Source organism: Chelon labrosus (assembly GCF_963514085.1).
Source record: "Chelon labrosus genome assembly, chromosome: 5".
Lineage (NCBI taxonomy): Eukaryota > Metazoa > Chordata > Actinopteri > Mugiliformes > Mugilidae > Chelon > Chelon labrosus.
Window position 1 is genome coordinate 133,128 of NC_140341.1, and position 15,651 is coordinate 148,778.

The 15,651-nt window shown below is 49.0% G+C and overlaps 1 protein-coding gene across 4 annotated transcripts in view; it reads left to right on the forward strand.

Moving 5' to 3' along the window:
• Nucleotides 1-3,043: 3,043 nt before the first annotated feature.
• Nucleotides 3,044-15,651, forward strand: part of zeb2a (zinc finger E-box binding homeobox 2a) — a 34,682-nt gene continuing 22,074 nt past the window's right edge. For 3 of the 4 annotated variants that reach the window (XM_084545071.1, XM_084545070.1, XM_084545069.1), the window contains exon 1: nt 3,676-3,915. In XM_084545071.1, coding sequence (XP_084401197.1) covers nt 3,843-3,915 — 73 coding nt within the window. In that variant the 5' untranslated portion in view covers nt 3,676-3,842. Of the gene's footprint in view, nt 3,157-3,675; nt 3,916-15,651 lie in introns of those variants that run through there. The other variant, XM_084545068.1, reaches the window with a different exon arrangement.

Sequence of the window (15,651 nt, forward strand, 5' to 3'; positions counted from 1 at the left end):
TTACTGGGTCGTTAACGAAGTAATCAGCTGAGTTGTTGCTAATTACTGCTAATTCTGTCAGAAAAGTCTCCAGCTCTGCATCAATTAGCGTGTCCTTCATGTCCATCAGCACATCTCTACTCGCTGAGTCAGTGAATACATCCTGAGAATTATAAGACAGAAGGAGTTTAAATTCACCAGGATGAGCTTCATGGAGCGACTTTAAATCCTCACTGATGTTCAGTCTGAGCTGTAACGTCCTCAAATACAAACAGACGATCAACAACCAACAGAAAATATTGATCAATAGGAACAGATGTCTGTTCAAGTTGGACGTCTCTGAGCAACCTTCAGCTAGCTGTGCTAAGCTAGGCTAACAGGTGGCTACAGGGAGCTAATATGGAGTCAGTGACCTTAGTCTGTGGCGTCTGATCAATGACTCAAGACTTCACCTGCACTACGTGTCCAAACATCTGTGGACACACATTTAGACTGGACATGTCCAGATGTTTTCAGGGTGCAGACGAAAACGTCTAGGCTGCAGAAACCAAACGCTGCTATTCTAATGAATAAAAACCACGTGAGCGTTGAGACACCTCGTGGCTTCTTGAGATGAGGCAACAGTCAGAAAGTTCCTCATTTGACAAACCTCACCTGTGAGAAGCTGCTGGCCGGTTTATTTGAGAAACTCTGAGTTTTGAAACAGCTTCCTGTTGAGCTGCGGACGAGGAGAAGGCTGCAGCAGGTGAAGTCACAGAGATCTGACGGTCCTCTCTAATGTCTAACGCTGCTGCTGCCATGTGTGACGTAGCCCAAGTGCAGGTTTCGGATCAGGACAAACAGGTCTGCCGCCGGCACGCCGCCACCTCCTGCCACCGGCACGCCGGTGGCACGCTGTCACCTGCTTTTTCAATTTATCTCTCTGAGTCGACTCCTCTTTAACTACAGTCACCTGAAACACTCACTGGACACCTGACAGCAGATAGACTCACCTGAGCTACACCTCAACTACACCTCAACTAGGTACTCCTCTAGTCCTCCAGTCCTTCAGTCCTTTAGCCCTCTAGTCATCCAGTCATCTAGTCCTCCAGTCCTTTAGCCGTCCAGTCCTCTAGTCCTCCAGTCCTCCAGTCCTTTAGCCGTCCAGTCCTCTAGTCCTCCAGTCCTCCAGTCCTTTAGCCCTCTAGTCCTCCAGTTGTCCAGTCCTCTAGTCCTCTAGTCCTCCAGTTGTCCAGTCATCTAGTCCTCCAGTCCTTTAGCCGTCCAGTCCTCTAGTCCTCCAGTCCTCCAGTCCTTTAGCCGTCCAGTCCTCTAGTCCTCCAGTCCTCCAGTCCTTTAGCCCTCTAGTCCTCCAGTTGTCCAGTCCTCTAGTCCTCTAGTCCTCCAGCCCAGATATGTGTTAAATCTTGACTCGGTCCCGGACGACGGTCCAGCTCCTAAAACAACACGTCTGATGTCTTAGACGCCGGGATGTCCTCTGGTTCCTGTCTAAACACAGAGAGATGAAAAGACTGTCAGACTGAGACAAAAACCTGCTGCTGAGGACAGAGACACTACCGAGGTTTGGACACATGTCCTTTGATAGGACGTCTGTTGTTCTAGACCAGTCTGTTTTTACACACCCAACGTCCCTCTAGAGGTTAACCTGGTTTTATTTCTCTCTTAGCTTTTAAGACGGAGACGCTTCACAAACACAACAGTCTTCTTCTTCTACGACTATTTCTTCACTCTGCAGGTTTTGGTCTTGAACTGTGTTTGATGTCTTCTGATTTAGGGTCAGTGTTTTGAACCCAGGAGCCTCTAGCCCCCGGAGGCCCCTAGAGGCCCCCAGAGGCCCCTAGAGGCCCCCAGGGCCTTCATTGTATCCCCCGTTTGATGAATGTATTGAGGTTTGGTTCAGTGATGTGTTCAGTGGCTACAGGACAAAATAAACTCAGAGTCAAGTGTTTTATTTCCTGAAGAACCAACTGAAGACGCTCTGTCCTCAGGAAGCTGTGGCTTCTTATCAACCTGCAGACTCTCCGCAGGGTTAAATTTACCTCCTGCCGCTGACAGCGCGTCACTCCACCCGCCAGCCAGAGGCCGCTCACACTTCCTGCCGTCACTAACTCTGGTGCTGAGTCAGCGTCAATAAAGGTTATTCAAACTTTATCTGCACCGGCTGTCAGCCATTTTCTTCATCCTCCTCCTCCTCCTCCTCTTCATCCTCTTTGTCCTCCTTGTCCTCTTCGTCATCTTCGTCATCTTCGTCCTCTTCGTCTTCATCATCTAACCGATGGATGGGTCTGTGTGTCACGGTGTAGAAAACAAACGCACCTCTCTGTCCCACTAAAACCTTCAGAGATGATTTTTTGAATAAACAACGGGGTTCAGACTGGATCCAGATGTTACCCCCCCCACTACACTGTGATTAGTGTAATACCCCATTAACCCCACCACTGCTCCCCTACTACCTCATAATACCCCCAACACTGATCCACTATCTCATCACAGATTAACATCCACCTGGGTCACATGACCTCAGTCAGCTGGTTACTGAAGGTTTAACAGGAAGTCAGGTGGTTCTCACCTGTGGTCACGTGACTGTGATTAGTTCACATTTATATATGTTTGATTTATTAACTTATTAACAAATGATTCTCACTGTCGCAGTTATATATAATAAAATGGATCAGCTGATGTCACAACGTTTATTTGTCTTCACTCAGATGTTTGAGTCATAAATATCTAAATAGAATCATGGATCAGCTGATGAATCTCTGCTTTTGTTTATTTCTTCAGGTGAGTTAACTGTCAGCAACACGTGTCTCAGGTGAGCGTCACGTGCTCTCTACCTGTTCTCAGACAGGTGTGAAGCTTTTTATGGGTGGGGGTGGCGGGTGTCCTCCTCATTATCCCTCCTCGTGAAGATAGGTGGCGCGTGCTGCTCTGTTTACTGTATTTGCTGGAAAGAAAAAAAAAAACGTTGACAGGAGGCGGGAGGACTCAGACCGACCAGCCCCGACCTGCAGCCCGGTCTCCGCCGCTCCGACTCAGCGGGACTTAGGGGGAGGAGGTGGGACTCGGCGGGACTTAGGGGGACCAGGTCTTTGTCTCTGCGGGGAGGAGGTGCAGCATCGGCGGCTCGTCCTCGGTTTCTTCGCCGTCGTTTCTTGTCTGAGACGCGGATCGTCTCCGGTGAGTAGCTCCGCTCCTCTCCGCTCCTCTTCCTCTTCTTCTGTCTGCAGCCAATCAAAGCGCTGCTCTACCTGCGCTGCTCTACCTGAGCGGACAGGTGAGAAGAGAGGCGCGCGCTTACGGGACAGGTGAGGAGGGAGGCGCGCGCTCCCGGGGGCAGGTGTAGGATGGAAGGATGCTGAGCTCCGGAGCTCTGTGGAGGAACGAGGCTCCGGCGGCGGGTCAGGCTGCAGAGAGCGGCCGATGGTTTTATTGCCCAGAGCAGCCCTGATGTAACATAATTATAATAATAATTATTATTATTATTATTATTATAATTATTATTATTGTTGTTGATCAGGGATCGATCGATGAGGCCTTTACCTGATCAACAAGTTTAATGGGGGAGGAGTGTGTGTCTATCAGTGTGTGTTGGTGTGCCCCCCCCCCCCCCCCCCCCCAGACGCTCCTCTCCGGGCGGGCGGGGACTCGGGGCGGTGCGCTCGGAGCTCTCCAACAAACTAAGTGTCTCAAAGTGGAGACAAAGTGGAGACTCGTCCGTCCAGCAACTTTCCCACCGCTCGGAGCTCAGGCTCGGTTCTGGACCCGGTTCTGGGATTTACTGTGTGTGTGCTGGTTGTCAGGCAGCGGGACCAGCCGCGGGAGGAGCCGGACCAGGAGCCCATGCGGACCGGGGACATTTATCAATGAAGCCGGAGATCATGGCGGAGGGTCCCCGATGCAAGAGGCGCAAACAGGCCAACCCCCGGAGGAAGAGCGGTAAGACACTCACACACACCCCGACACACCGCTCCCCGCCCGGCCCGGCCCGGCCCGGCCCGGCCCGGAGCACAACACACCAAAAGTTTGTAAACGGAGATTCGGGGTCGGGTCGAACCGGGGCCGCTGTGATGGAGCCGCCGGGCGGAGGTCTGAGTCCGGGAGAAACCGTTATGTTTTAACTCCGGGCTGGACGGGCGGAGTTTAAAAACCAACCAACCCGTCCGAATAAAGTTCATCAACAGCGAAATATTAAATATTTAATATTAAATTATATAATAATATTATTATTGTTAATGTCGTTTAAATTCTGTTAAAGTATATGGATAAAAAACAACAACAACAACATTTAAACTAAAACATCAGAAACAATAAAAAAATAAATGTTTATTCTTTATTTAATGTATTTTAATCTTTAACACTTTAAATGTTCATTTCTTCTGTCTGGTGATTTTATTTCAGTCAGTCTTTTTGTATTAATTTTATTCCAGTTTCATTCCGTTCAGTTTTATATTTTATTCAGTTTTATTAATTTGATCTGTTCTATCTTCTGTTTAGTTTAATAGTGTTTATTGTGCTGCTCTCAGTCCGGGAATTTAATCTTTAGTGTCGTTTGATCTTCTGGGGACGAGGCTTCACCGCCTGTCGGGTCCGGAGTCACAGAGGGAGGAGCTGGGGTAGATGGGTAGATGGTGGAGGAGCTGGGGTAGATGGTGGAAGAGCTGGGGTAGATGGTGGAAGAGCCGGGGTAGATGGTGGGGGAGCTGGGGTAGATGGGTAGATGGTGGAGGAGCTGGGGTAGATGGTGGAGGAGCTGGGGTAGATGGTGGAGGAGCTGGAGGAGCTGGGGTAGATGGTGGAGGAGCTGGGGTAGATGGGTAGATGGTGGAGGAGCTGGGGTAGATGGTGGGGGAGCTGGGGTAGATGGGTAGATGGTGGGGGAGCTGGGGTAGATGGTGGAGGAGCTGGGGTAGATGGTGGGGGAGCTGGGGTAGATGGTGGAGGAGCTGGAGGAGCTGGGGTAGATGGTGGAGGAGCTGGGGTAGATGGTGGAGGAGCTGGAGGAGCTGGGGTAGATGGTGGGGGAGCTGGGGTAGATGGTGGAGGAGCTGGGGTAGATGGTGGAGGAGCTGGAGGAGCTGGGGTAGATGGTGGGGGAGCTGGGGTAGATGGTGGAGGAGCTGGGGTAGATGGTGGAGGAGCTGGGGTAGATGGTGGAGGAGCTGGAGGAGCTGGGGTAGATGGTGGAGGAGCTGGGGTAGATGGTGGGGGAGCTGGGGTAGATGGTGGAGGAGCTGGGGTAGATGGTGGAAGAGCTGGGGTAGATGGTGGAGGAGCTGGGGTAGATGGTGGAAGAGCTGGGGTAGATGGTGGAGGAGCTGGGGTAGATGGTGGAGGAGCTGGGGTAGATGGTGGAAGAGCTGGGGTAGATGGTGGAGGAGCTGGGGTAGATGGTGGAGGAGCTGGGGTAGATGGTGGAGGTGTAAGTTCTCTGTGTGTGTAATGATACACACAGAGATTTCAATTTGAAATGAATTTAAATAAATGATGAATAGATTCATTTAATAGTTGAACAGTCAGAGTCTGGGTCCAGCTGTTGAGGTGGTGTCTCTGTTCAGGTCACGTGACTGGACAGGTGACATGTGACATGTGACAGGTGACAGGTGACATGTGACAGGTGACAGGTGACAGGTGTGTGGATGATGATGCCTTCACTGTCATGACTGAGCTTCAGTGGATCACGGTGTAAAAGGTGCAGGTTCAGTTTATTCTGAGGAGGAATTATTAATGATTAGTTATTAACTGTTGATGATTAATTATTGATTAATTATTGATTAATTATTGATTAATTATTGATTAATTATTGATTAATTATTGATTGATTCCGTTTTGTCTGAATGTGTTTTACAGATTAAAGTGAATCAGCTGATTAATAATAAAATGATCCTCTGTCATTGCGTTTGTGTCTGACCTCTGACCTCTGATGACTGACATGTGGACGGGTTTGTCCTCGTTAGCCGTTGGCTTGTCATGTCCGTCCAGTGAGACAGATGAGACAGGTGTCTTTGTCTCTGACCCCCGTCCTCTCCTCCTAAATCGGAGCGTTGCCGGGGACGACGGCATCTGAAGGACGAGACAGAATCAAAATAAATCTTGTTGGTTTTATTTCTAGTTTATTTATTTTAGGTTTATTTCTCTTCAGATTCATTGGAGCAGATTCTCTCTGGTTCATCTTCACTTGTCTCTCAGTGTCTGTCCTCTTCCTCCTCATGGCTCGGTGTGGGGCCTGTAGGGGCCCCTGGTGGCCCCCGGGGGCCCGTGCGGCTGCAGCGGTGTCAGGCCGCTCAGCTGCTTCTTAACAGGTCAGGAATCAAGTCTAAATGCAGCATGTGATATGAATTCCTAATTTCTGAGCCCCCGCCCTCCCAGAGCGCTTTTATTCACCCCTGCTCCAGGATTTGGGCAGATTTACTTCAGCAACACCTCTGGGTGACAGCGGAGGAGGAGCCGGGGCCCCGCTCTGGGAAGAAGGGGCCCTTTGTTCAGATAAAGCTGCAGCAGTCAGAGATATTATATTAACAACAGGAAGTCTGGTTAATACCCCCCCCCCACACACACACACAGACATAACACCCCACCAAAATAAAACACTCTGACAACAGGAGCAGTGATGTCACATGACGAGGGTCAGTCTGTAGTTTCTACATTAATTAACGTCAGAGAAGAAGAGCGCTGACGTCTAAACATGATCTGAAAATTAATTTATTTCATTTTAACATTTTAATATTTAAATATTTTATTTTAATTTTCTGAAGTTTTTTGTTTTATTCTTTTTCTCTTTAGTTAAACTTTTTAAATGTTTTAAAACATTTATTATAATCTTTAGTTGTTATATCAATATAATTCTATTTTATATTATTTCAGTGTGAAGTTGATGCAGATGAATTTTCTTTGCAGACATAGACGTGTTAAACAACCCCCCCCAACCCTAACCCCCCCCCCCCCCCCCACGGCCCCTACGGCCCCTTTAAGCCCTGCTGCATAAACCCCCCCCCCCCCCATAGCTTTATTCCTCTATAGCATCTGTCACTGATGGGGGGGTCACTCTTGTTCTTCTTCTGTTCTCACAAAGCTCGTCTCTGTCTGCCCACAACACAAACTCCTCTGACTCCTACGTGTCCCATCATGCATCAGGGCAGAGGAATGCTGTTGGTGGTTCCAAGGTGATTGACATGTACCACCCCCCCGACCCATCACCACCACATGTTGTTTGTGAGCGTGCTCAGAGAGTCTCTGACGTTTAAACAACAGCTCACAGACTGGATGCTGCGGCAGGAAGTCTGAGGTTGGACCTTCAAAGTAAAAGTTTTTTTCTATATTAAATCTTTAATTTGACGGTTCTAGTTTGATTGACACGTCATCCGATCCAAGACACAGTTTGGACATCAGGAACAGGAAGAGCTGCTTTGATCAGCTCCTGAGGGAAGGTCACGGCCATGGGACGATCAATGATGGACAGCTGGGTGTCCACATTGCCAGGCCCCGCCCACCTCTGCTGGGACACTTCCTGGTTTCAGCTCGAGAACTTCAAGAACTTTTATTGCACTGTTGGGCATCCAATTCATCCTGAGCTGATACGGGTCGAGACCGGGTCCAGTCTGTGTCCTCTGCTGATGGTGGTGATGAAGACATGTCCTCAGTGGTGATTGACAGGCATCTTCTCTGAACCAGCACTATCCTCTGAGATGTCCTGGAAAGTTCAGGACCAGCAACTTCCTCTGTGTCTCTCTGAGTTTGTCTCTCCCATCCACTTGGGCTCTAACGTCCCGGGGCCAGATCAGATCGTCCCCTTCCTGGTCACGGATCCACCGATTAGAGTAATGAGGCACAGCGAGCGTCCAGCCTCGGGGGACGTCCGAGTGGACTGACCTCGGAGTCTGAGGTATCAGAGCTGACACTCCTGTCACAGCAGCTCCAGTGCGGTCTGAAGGACACGTCTTTCATGTCTCCAGTGCAGCAACGCAATGAGTTGATCAACTGATTCAGAAAATCCAGGAAGAAGAATAGAAGACGCAGCATTGCTCTGACCTCCTGGACATCCTGGTCCCAGAGAGGACCAAACCAAAAAAGACCATGTCCTAGATCTGTTGAGTCCTTACAGCGCTCACCTAAATGTTGGACGTCCTCATTTTCACTGAACAGTCAACAAATGTTTGAAAGAAGAGAGTATTCATAGACCCTGATGGAACCCCCCCCCCCCCATTTTCCGTCTTCCCATTGGACCAATCCCACAATGCATTTCACTGATTAGTCGTCCTGTCTCGTTCCCACGGTGACGGCTTCGTCACCTTTTAGCCCCGTTGCTCTGAGTTTGCTGTAGGATTTCCAGGCTGTGGTCGGGGTGGGGGGTCAGTAAAGGTAGCCATGGGGAGGACCCCCTGCAGGCCAGGAATGCTAGGGGAGGAGGGGATGTGTGGGGGGGGGGGGGAGGGGTCACCCAGGGATGGGGCAGGTGCCTTTGTGAGTCCTATCAGTCATCAAAGAGGCTCAAAGGTCAACGGAGGAGAATAATCCCCCCAAAACCAGACCCCAACTACAAGAAGTCCCCCCTAAACATCCCCCAAAACCAGACCCTAACTACAAGAAGTCCCCCCTAAATGTCCCCTGAACATCCCCCCAAAACCAGACCCTAACTACAGGAAGCCCCCCCTGAATGTCCCCCAAAACCAGACCCTAACTGCAGGACGGCCGCCCTGAACATCCCCCAAAACCAGACCCTAACTACAAGACGGCCCCCTTGAACGTCCCCCAAAACCAGACCCTAACTACAGGAAGACCCCCTGAACATCCCCCAAAACACGACCCCCAAAACCAGACCCTAACTACAGGACGTCCCCCTGACCGTCCCCCAAAACCAGACCCTAACTACAGGACAGCCCCCCTGAACGTCCCCCAACACCAGACCCTAACTACGGGACGTCCACCCTTAACACCCCCCAGATGTCTCACAAAACCAGTCCTGCTCAAAGCTGATCTCGCGTCAACATTTAAATATCAGTGATGCTGATGGTCTTGTCTGTGATTGATGGACTAATTTCTGTCTCTTCTCTGACTGATGGACTCGTCTCTTACTGATGGACTCGTCGTTGACTCTTCTCTGACTTATGGACTCATCTCTGACTGATGAACTCGTCGCTGACTCTTCTCTGACTTATGGACTCGCCTCTGACTTGTCTCTGACTGAAGGACTAGTCTCTTGTCTCGTCTCTGACTGATGGACTAATTTCTGTCTCTTCTCTGACTGATGGACTCGTCTCTTACTAATGGACTAGTCTGACTGATGGACTCATCTCTGACTGATGGACTCGTCGCTGACTCTTCTCTGACTTATGGACTCGCCTCTGACTCGTTTCTGACTGATGGACTCGTCTCTGTCTCGTCTCTGACTGATGGACTCGTCTCTGTCTCGTCTCTGAGTGATGGACTCGTCTCTGATTGATGGACTCGTCTCTGACTGATGGACTCGTCTCTGTCTCGTCTCTGAGTGATGGACTCGTCTCTGACAGATGGACTCGTCTCTGTCTCGTCTCTGAGTGATGGACTCATCTCTGACAGATGGACTCGTCTCTGTCTCGTCTCTGACTGATGGGGTTATTGACGGTGGGGGAGTTCCTCTGAGGGGAGGTGGGGGGTAACGTCTGAGGGGGGGCCACAGGTTGCGTCATGGGACCCGAGGTGTCCCCTTTTGTGCTGGCTGTCAAACGTAGTTAACACACGAAGCCAGTTACCCCCCCCCCCCCCCCCCCCCCCCGCCACAGCAGTACAATGGTCTGGGTAAGGGGGAGTCAGGGGTTGGGTGGGGGGGGGGGGTGGGGGGGCTGCTTTCCTTCTCCAACTCTCTCTTTCTCTCCCTCCCTCTCACCCCCCTACCCCACACCTGTTGATCAAGGTGCTCCAGAAAGTCGCCCATCCCTCCCAGACTCGTTGGACCTTGTGTTGCACTGAGCGCGCCCAGTAGCGCTGCTGCCCGAACACTGAGGTTGTTGATCCCCCCGTCCCCCCGTCCCCCTGCCCCCCCCCCTTCTCCCCTCCACCCTCTGCTGCATCCTCCGTCAGAAACAGTTGAAGCTGAGTCTGAAGTTAGAGAAGTGATTCACAACATTAATAACTGGTTCAGTAAAGAACATTAAAATGTTCTTTCTGCGTCATGAACGTTCTCGAGGCCTGTTCCTCTCCTCGTTCCAGTTCTGTTCCTGTTCCTGTATCTGGTCCTGGTCCTGGTTCCAGTTCTGTCCCTGTATCTGGTCCTGGTTCTGGTTCTGAATGATTTTGTTTCTGTCAGTTTGAACATCTGAATCCATCAGTGATATTTCGTTTGAGTCAAACATGGAGAGGATGTTTCTACCACGTGGAGGCTCCATGGTATGGTTCTTTGTGGTTCTGTTGTGGTTGTAACGTGGATAAATGTGGTTCTAATGTGAGACTCTGTGGTCCTAATCTGGTTCTCTATGGCTCTCTGTGGTTCTCTGTGGTTTTAACCTGATTCTTTGTTCTCCTAATGTGATCTTCTGTGGTTGCTAGTTGCTAGACGTGATTCTTGCAGGGTCCCAATGTGGTTCTCTGTGCTTTTAATGAGGCTCTTTGTGGCTCTACTGTGGTCCTAACCTGGCAGATTAACCTGAGCCCTAACAGTGGTAATTCTAACGTGGTCCTTACATGGATCGAATGTGGTTCTCTGAGGTTCTAATATGGTTCTAATGTGGGTAACCCCAGCTCTGATGGTGCTGCTACTAACATGGTTGTAATGTGGTTTTAGCTGCGGTTCTAACACTTCAGATGCACTCAGCTGTTCTGTGCTTTTCATAACAGGGTTCTAATTTTGTTCTAACGTGGTTCTAACCCAGTAGATGAACCCCCACTCTGCCAATGCCGGTTCTAATGTGGTTCTAACGTGGTTCTGATGTGGTTCTAACTTGGTTCTGATGTGGTTCTATGTCCTAAAGTGCTTCTAATGTGATTCTAACTTGGTTCTAATCATAACTCTGGTCTTAACATGGTTCCAGTGTGGTTCCAGTTCAGTGTAGATAAAACCCAACTCTGACAGCGCTGGTCCTAACATGGATCTAATGTGGTTCTGACATGGTTCTGGTGTGGTTCTAACCCTGTAGATGAACCCCAGCTTTGACAGTGCAGCTCCTAATGTGGTCTTAACGTGGTCTTAATCTGGTCTTCTGTGGTTTTAACATGGTTCTAATCTGATTCTCTGTGCTTCTAATGCGGTTCTAACCCGGTAGATGAACCCCAGCTCTGACAGTGCTGGTCCTAATGTAGTTCTAATGTGGTTCTAATCTGGTCTTCTGTGGTTTTAACATGGTTCTAATCTGTTTTTCTGTGGTTCTAACGTGGTCCTAACGCAGTAGATGAACCCCAGCTCTGACAGTGCTGGTCTTAATGTGGTTCTAACGTGGTTTTAATCTGTTTTTCTGTGGTTCTAACATGGTTCTAACCCAGCACATGAACCCCAGCCCTCACTGCTCTGCTCCTCTTAGCCCTTAAGGCCGCCAGCACCTGCCAGCGGGGAGCGCTTCATTCATCTTCTGCTAACAGGATTATGCTGCTCTGTAATTGATTCATGTGCAGAGAGGGGAGGTGACGGTGGAGCTGAGAGTTCAGGAAACAAGCGCCCCAGAATTCCACCGACTCCATGTGTCAATTTTATTACATCAGTCCAGATGAAGCTGAAAGGCCGGCTTTGTGCTCCTGTTTGTGCCTGGCGGTGAATGGGCCTCATTGATGTGAGCGCTTCTTTCTGTTCTCCCTCCTCTCTGCGGCGGCAGCGGCGGCGGCCACGTTGTGATCAGCTTTCTGTCGGTGGGGGCGATCGATGTGACACAGATGATCAGTTCACACATGGATGGACGTACAGCAGAGATGATGAGACAGGAAGTGGGTCGGTCGATATGTGGCTCTGGTAAAGATCGGCTCAAACATGGAGGTTAAAAAACAGCTTCATACGACTTTGGCACGTTCACTGAGACGCTGCCGAAACGGACCATGAGGACCACGTAGGACATGTCCTCAAAGGTCCTCAGTGTCCAAACATCTTCCACGTGTCCAAACATCCTCGATGTGTTCAAATGTCTTCCACTTGTCCAAACGTCCTCCAGCTTTGAGAACCAACAGGTAGAAAAGAACGATATAAAAACAGTTTACAGCCCAACAACAACAGTAAAGAAGAATTCTTCTCATGGCGACGTCTTGTAATAATTTAAATCCTAAACTCTAAAAATAGTAGTCTGGAGTCTGAGCTAGTCTGAGGATCGTCACAGCTAGCATGGTTCAGTCTGAAGTCACCATGCTAACACAGTAAATTACATAGAGCTAAGCTCGGCTAACAGTTTCTTCTGCTTCCGGTCTTTGTGCTAAGCTAGGCTAACAGTGAGATGTACCTGGTTGTACTGGGAGTCTGTCCAGTTGCTGTTGAACCAGTTCACCTGAAACTAATGTCCCATCAGGCCAGAGCGCCCCCCCCCTCCCCCCTCCCCCTCCTCGTCTGTCCTAATGAGCCTGGGAACAGAAAGCCCCCCCCCCCCCCTCGTGGGGAGAACTAGGTGACCCAGTGGACATAGCTTGCCCCGGGGTGTTGGCGGAGGCTGAGGGGTCGAGGAGGGGGCATCTCCACGTCGTCCAGGACTTTCTTTTGTCCTGGACGTCTGGTGCGTTGAATGTGAGGACAGTGATTTGTGTCTCATCTGAACCAGACCGAGCTTCATGAGGGTGGAGGACAAAGATAAGACGCTTCCTGTCCTCATGTCTCTGCCGTCTCATAGCGGCTGGACGCGCCACAATCCTCTTTGCTCCTAAATCTGGGTTAAATGCAAATTGATCGTAGTGATAGCAGACGATAATTACCGTGCAGCAGACCAGAAGAGATTTCAATGAGACCTGGACGTGTCTGCAAACAATGGACGTCCACGTCCTCGGGGCCCGGTGGTGTTTCAACCTCAGACTAGACGTCTCTGTGGACAGAGACACAACCAGGTTGATTCAGACTGGACGACAATGGTGGAGGATTTATTTTATTTTATTTTAGAGACACTCACTTTGAGATGGAGACTCTCCGTCTCTGTCTCTGTAGTCGTGGAGCTGTTATGCTCTGGTTCTGGTTCTAGTTCTGAAGTTTGGATCCAATATAATAACTGAAGCAGATCAGATTATAATGAAGGAATAAATAAATCAGGCGGCGGCACAGTGGTGAGGTGGTTGTCACTGATGCCTCCCAGCCAGAAGGTTCTGGGTTCTGGTTCCTTTGTGTGTGTAGTCTGCATGTTCTCCCTGTGTCCTCTCCAGGTTCTCCAGCTTCCTCCCACCTTCCAAAGACATGCTGGTTAGGTTCATTGGTGATTCTAAATCGGTCGTAGGTGTGAATGTCTCTCTGTGTTAGCCCTGTGATAGACTGGAGACCTGTCCAGGGTGGACCCCCCCTCTAGACCAATGACAGCTGGGATAGGCTGGAGACCTGTCCAGGGTGGACCCCCCCCTCTAGACCAGTGACAGCTGGGATAGGCTCCAGCAGACCCATGAGGTTACAGAAGATGAATGAGTGAATGAATAAATCAGTTTATTCTTTTAATGTCTAACCAAACGTATCCAACAACCAGGGTTCTGGAAACTTCACATAGACATAAAAAAAAAAAAAGTTCAACTGTGGAATAACTCTGGTGCTTTAATAGCTTTTATATAATATTATATTATATTATATTATATGTGCTGTTGGTGAACAAGTGTCTAATTCTTATTTTTCTTCTTCTTGGGTCTGGCTGTGTCTCTTCGTGTGGACATGTCAAAGCAGGTAAGACAAACTGTCTCTCAGTGCGTTTCCTCTTTCTGTGTCCTTGACTTCCCTCTGCTGTGATCTGCTGACTCTGTTTGTCGGGTTTTGATGACCTCGTCACCGCTGCTTCTTCTTCTTCTTCTATTTCTGAGAACTCTCTTTAAAAACACTCACTCCTTCCCGTTCTGCCCTCACGCTCTTTTATTTCCTCCTCTCTGATTCTGGGGATCCGTCTCCACTTGACGCAGTTGTTGGTTGAAAACTTTCTGGACTTTTTAGGAAGTTGGACAAAGGAGTTCCTTCTTGGTTCCTTCTTGGTTCCTCAGAATCTTTCTGGTGAATGTTCTGCAGCCTGGATGAAAGATAAAGCTGCTGCTGCTCTGTAGATGTCCATGTGTTGCTGTTCTGGTTTGGTCTCTGGTTTTAGAAGATGAAGGTTCTTTAGAACTTTATTTGTTATTTGTCAATGAACACACTGTCACGTAGGAACAAAGACAGACACAGGGGGAGCAAGTACTCGGTGCAAATGTTCTCATGTGGTTGAAAAATACACATGAATGTGACATGAAGAAGTGTGAACGTCGAGTCTTGTAGAACAGGAGCGGTGTGGGAACAGTCGTTCTTTTATCTGAAGGAACATTTGATGACGTTCAGATGGAGTTCATGGTTTCACTCGACTATCAGTTATCAACAGCATTTATCTTAAATCTCTGATCAGCAGAAACTTTATTGTCACAGTAACCCAGAGGAGAATATTTATTGAAGACGACTTCTTTTCTCCTCCGACATGAATCCGGCTGAACCCCTGACCTCTGACCTCTGATCAACCACCATGTGACCTTTCAAAATAAAGTCAGCTCAGTGTTGACTCATTCCTCTCCATAAAATATTCTGTCATGATCTAAATATTGGTTTAAAGATTTTACCAAGTATTTTATTGTCTGGGACATAAAGACAAGAGACATGTTCTCCGTCTTTTGTGGACGTCCAAGTCTTTCAGTATTTTCTCCTGATGTGTTGGGTTGTTGCAGACTGAGGTTGACCTGTTTCTTTGACATGTTGTGATTTTTCTAAATGAACTGAGCTTGGACACATTGGACGTATGAGGACGGAGACTCTGACTGGATTTAATCTGTGTTTTGTGTGTCGAGGGTTTCCCCCGTGAACAGAGCTCATTCTGTGTGAACCAGCCCTCACATCCAACAAAACCCTCTTCTTCTTCTGCTGCTTCTCATTTAGCGTGGCTCGCTCTCTCACACTGGGACAGAAACGAGTCTGATGACGTCCAACAAACGAGGCCACTTTGCTTAAACGCTTTAATTGATTGAGAGGCTGGAGGATAAAGGGCTTTTATTTTGAAGAGGAGTAAGAGCATGGCTGGAGAGGATTAAAATGTCCCCTCGCTCTGACTGGGACGGGTTTAGGTTTCACACCGACTCCCGTCCTCGTCTGGACGGTGGAGATGTAATGTGCTCATAATAGAAGGACTTCCTGGTGGCGTGTTGTACACTGTAAAAACCTTCAGATGGATCATTCAGATCCAGCAGCTCTAATCAGTGAAGCCTGAATCAGCTGGTTCACTCGTTCATGTGATCATCTGGATCCATCTGTTCATCGTATCTTGATGTTTACTCTCCTCATTTATTGTTGCCATAGACATAAACAAGATACATGTCAACATGCTTCATATGGAGGGATGAATGTAACACAACAGACGCTCTCTGTTAATGAGGACGTTCATACAGACTGTGGTGGTCTGGAGGTCTCACCTGGTCTCACCTGGTCTCAGCTGGTCTCAGCTGATCTCACCTGGTCTCACCTGGTCTCAGCTGTCTGTCTAATATCTGACGGCTCTAATAGAAACACAACCCTCAGCGGAGAAACAGGGCGACAGCAACACA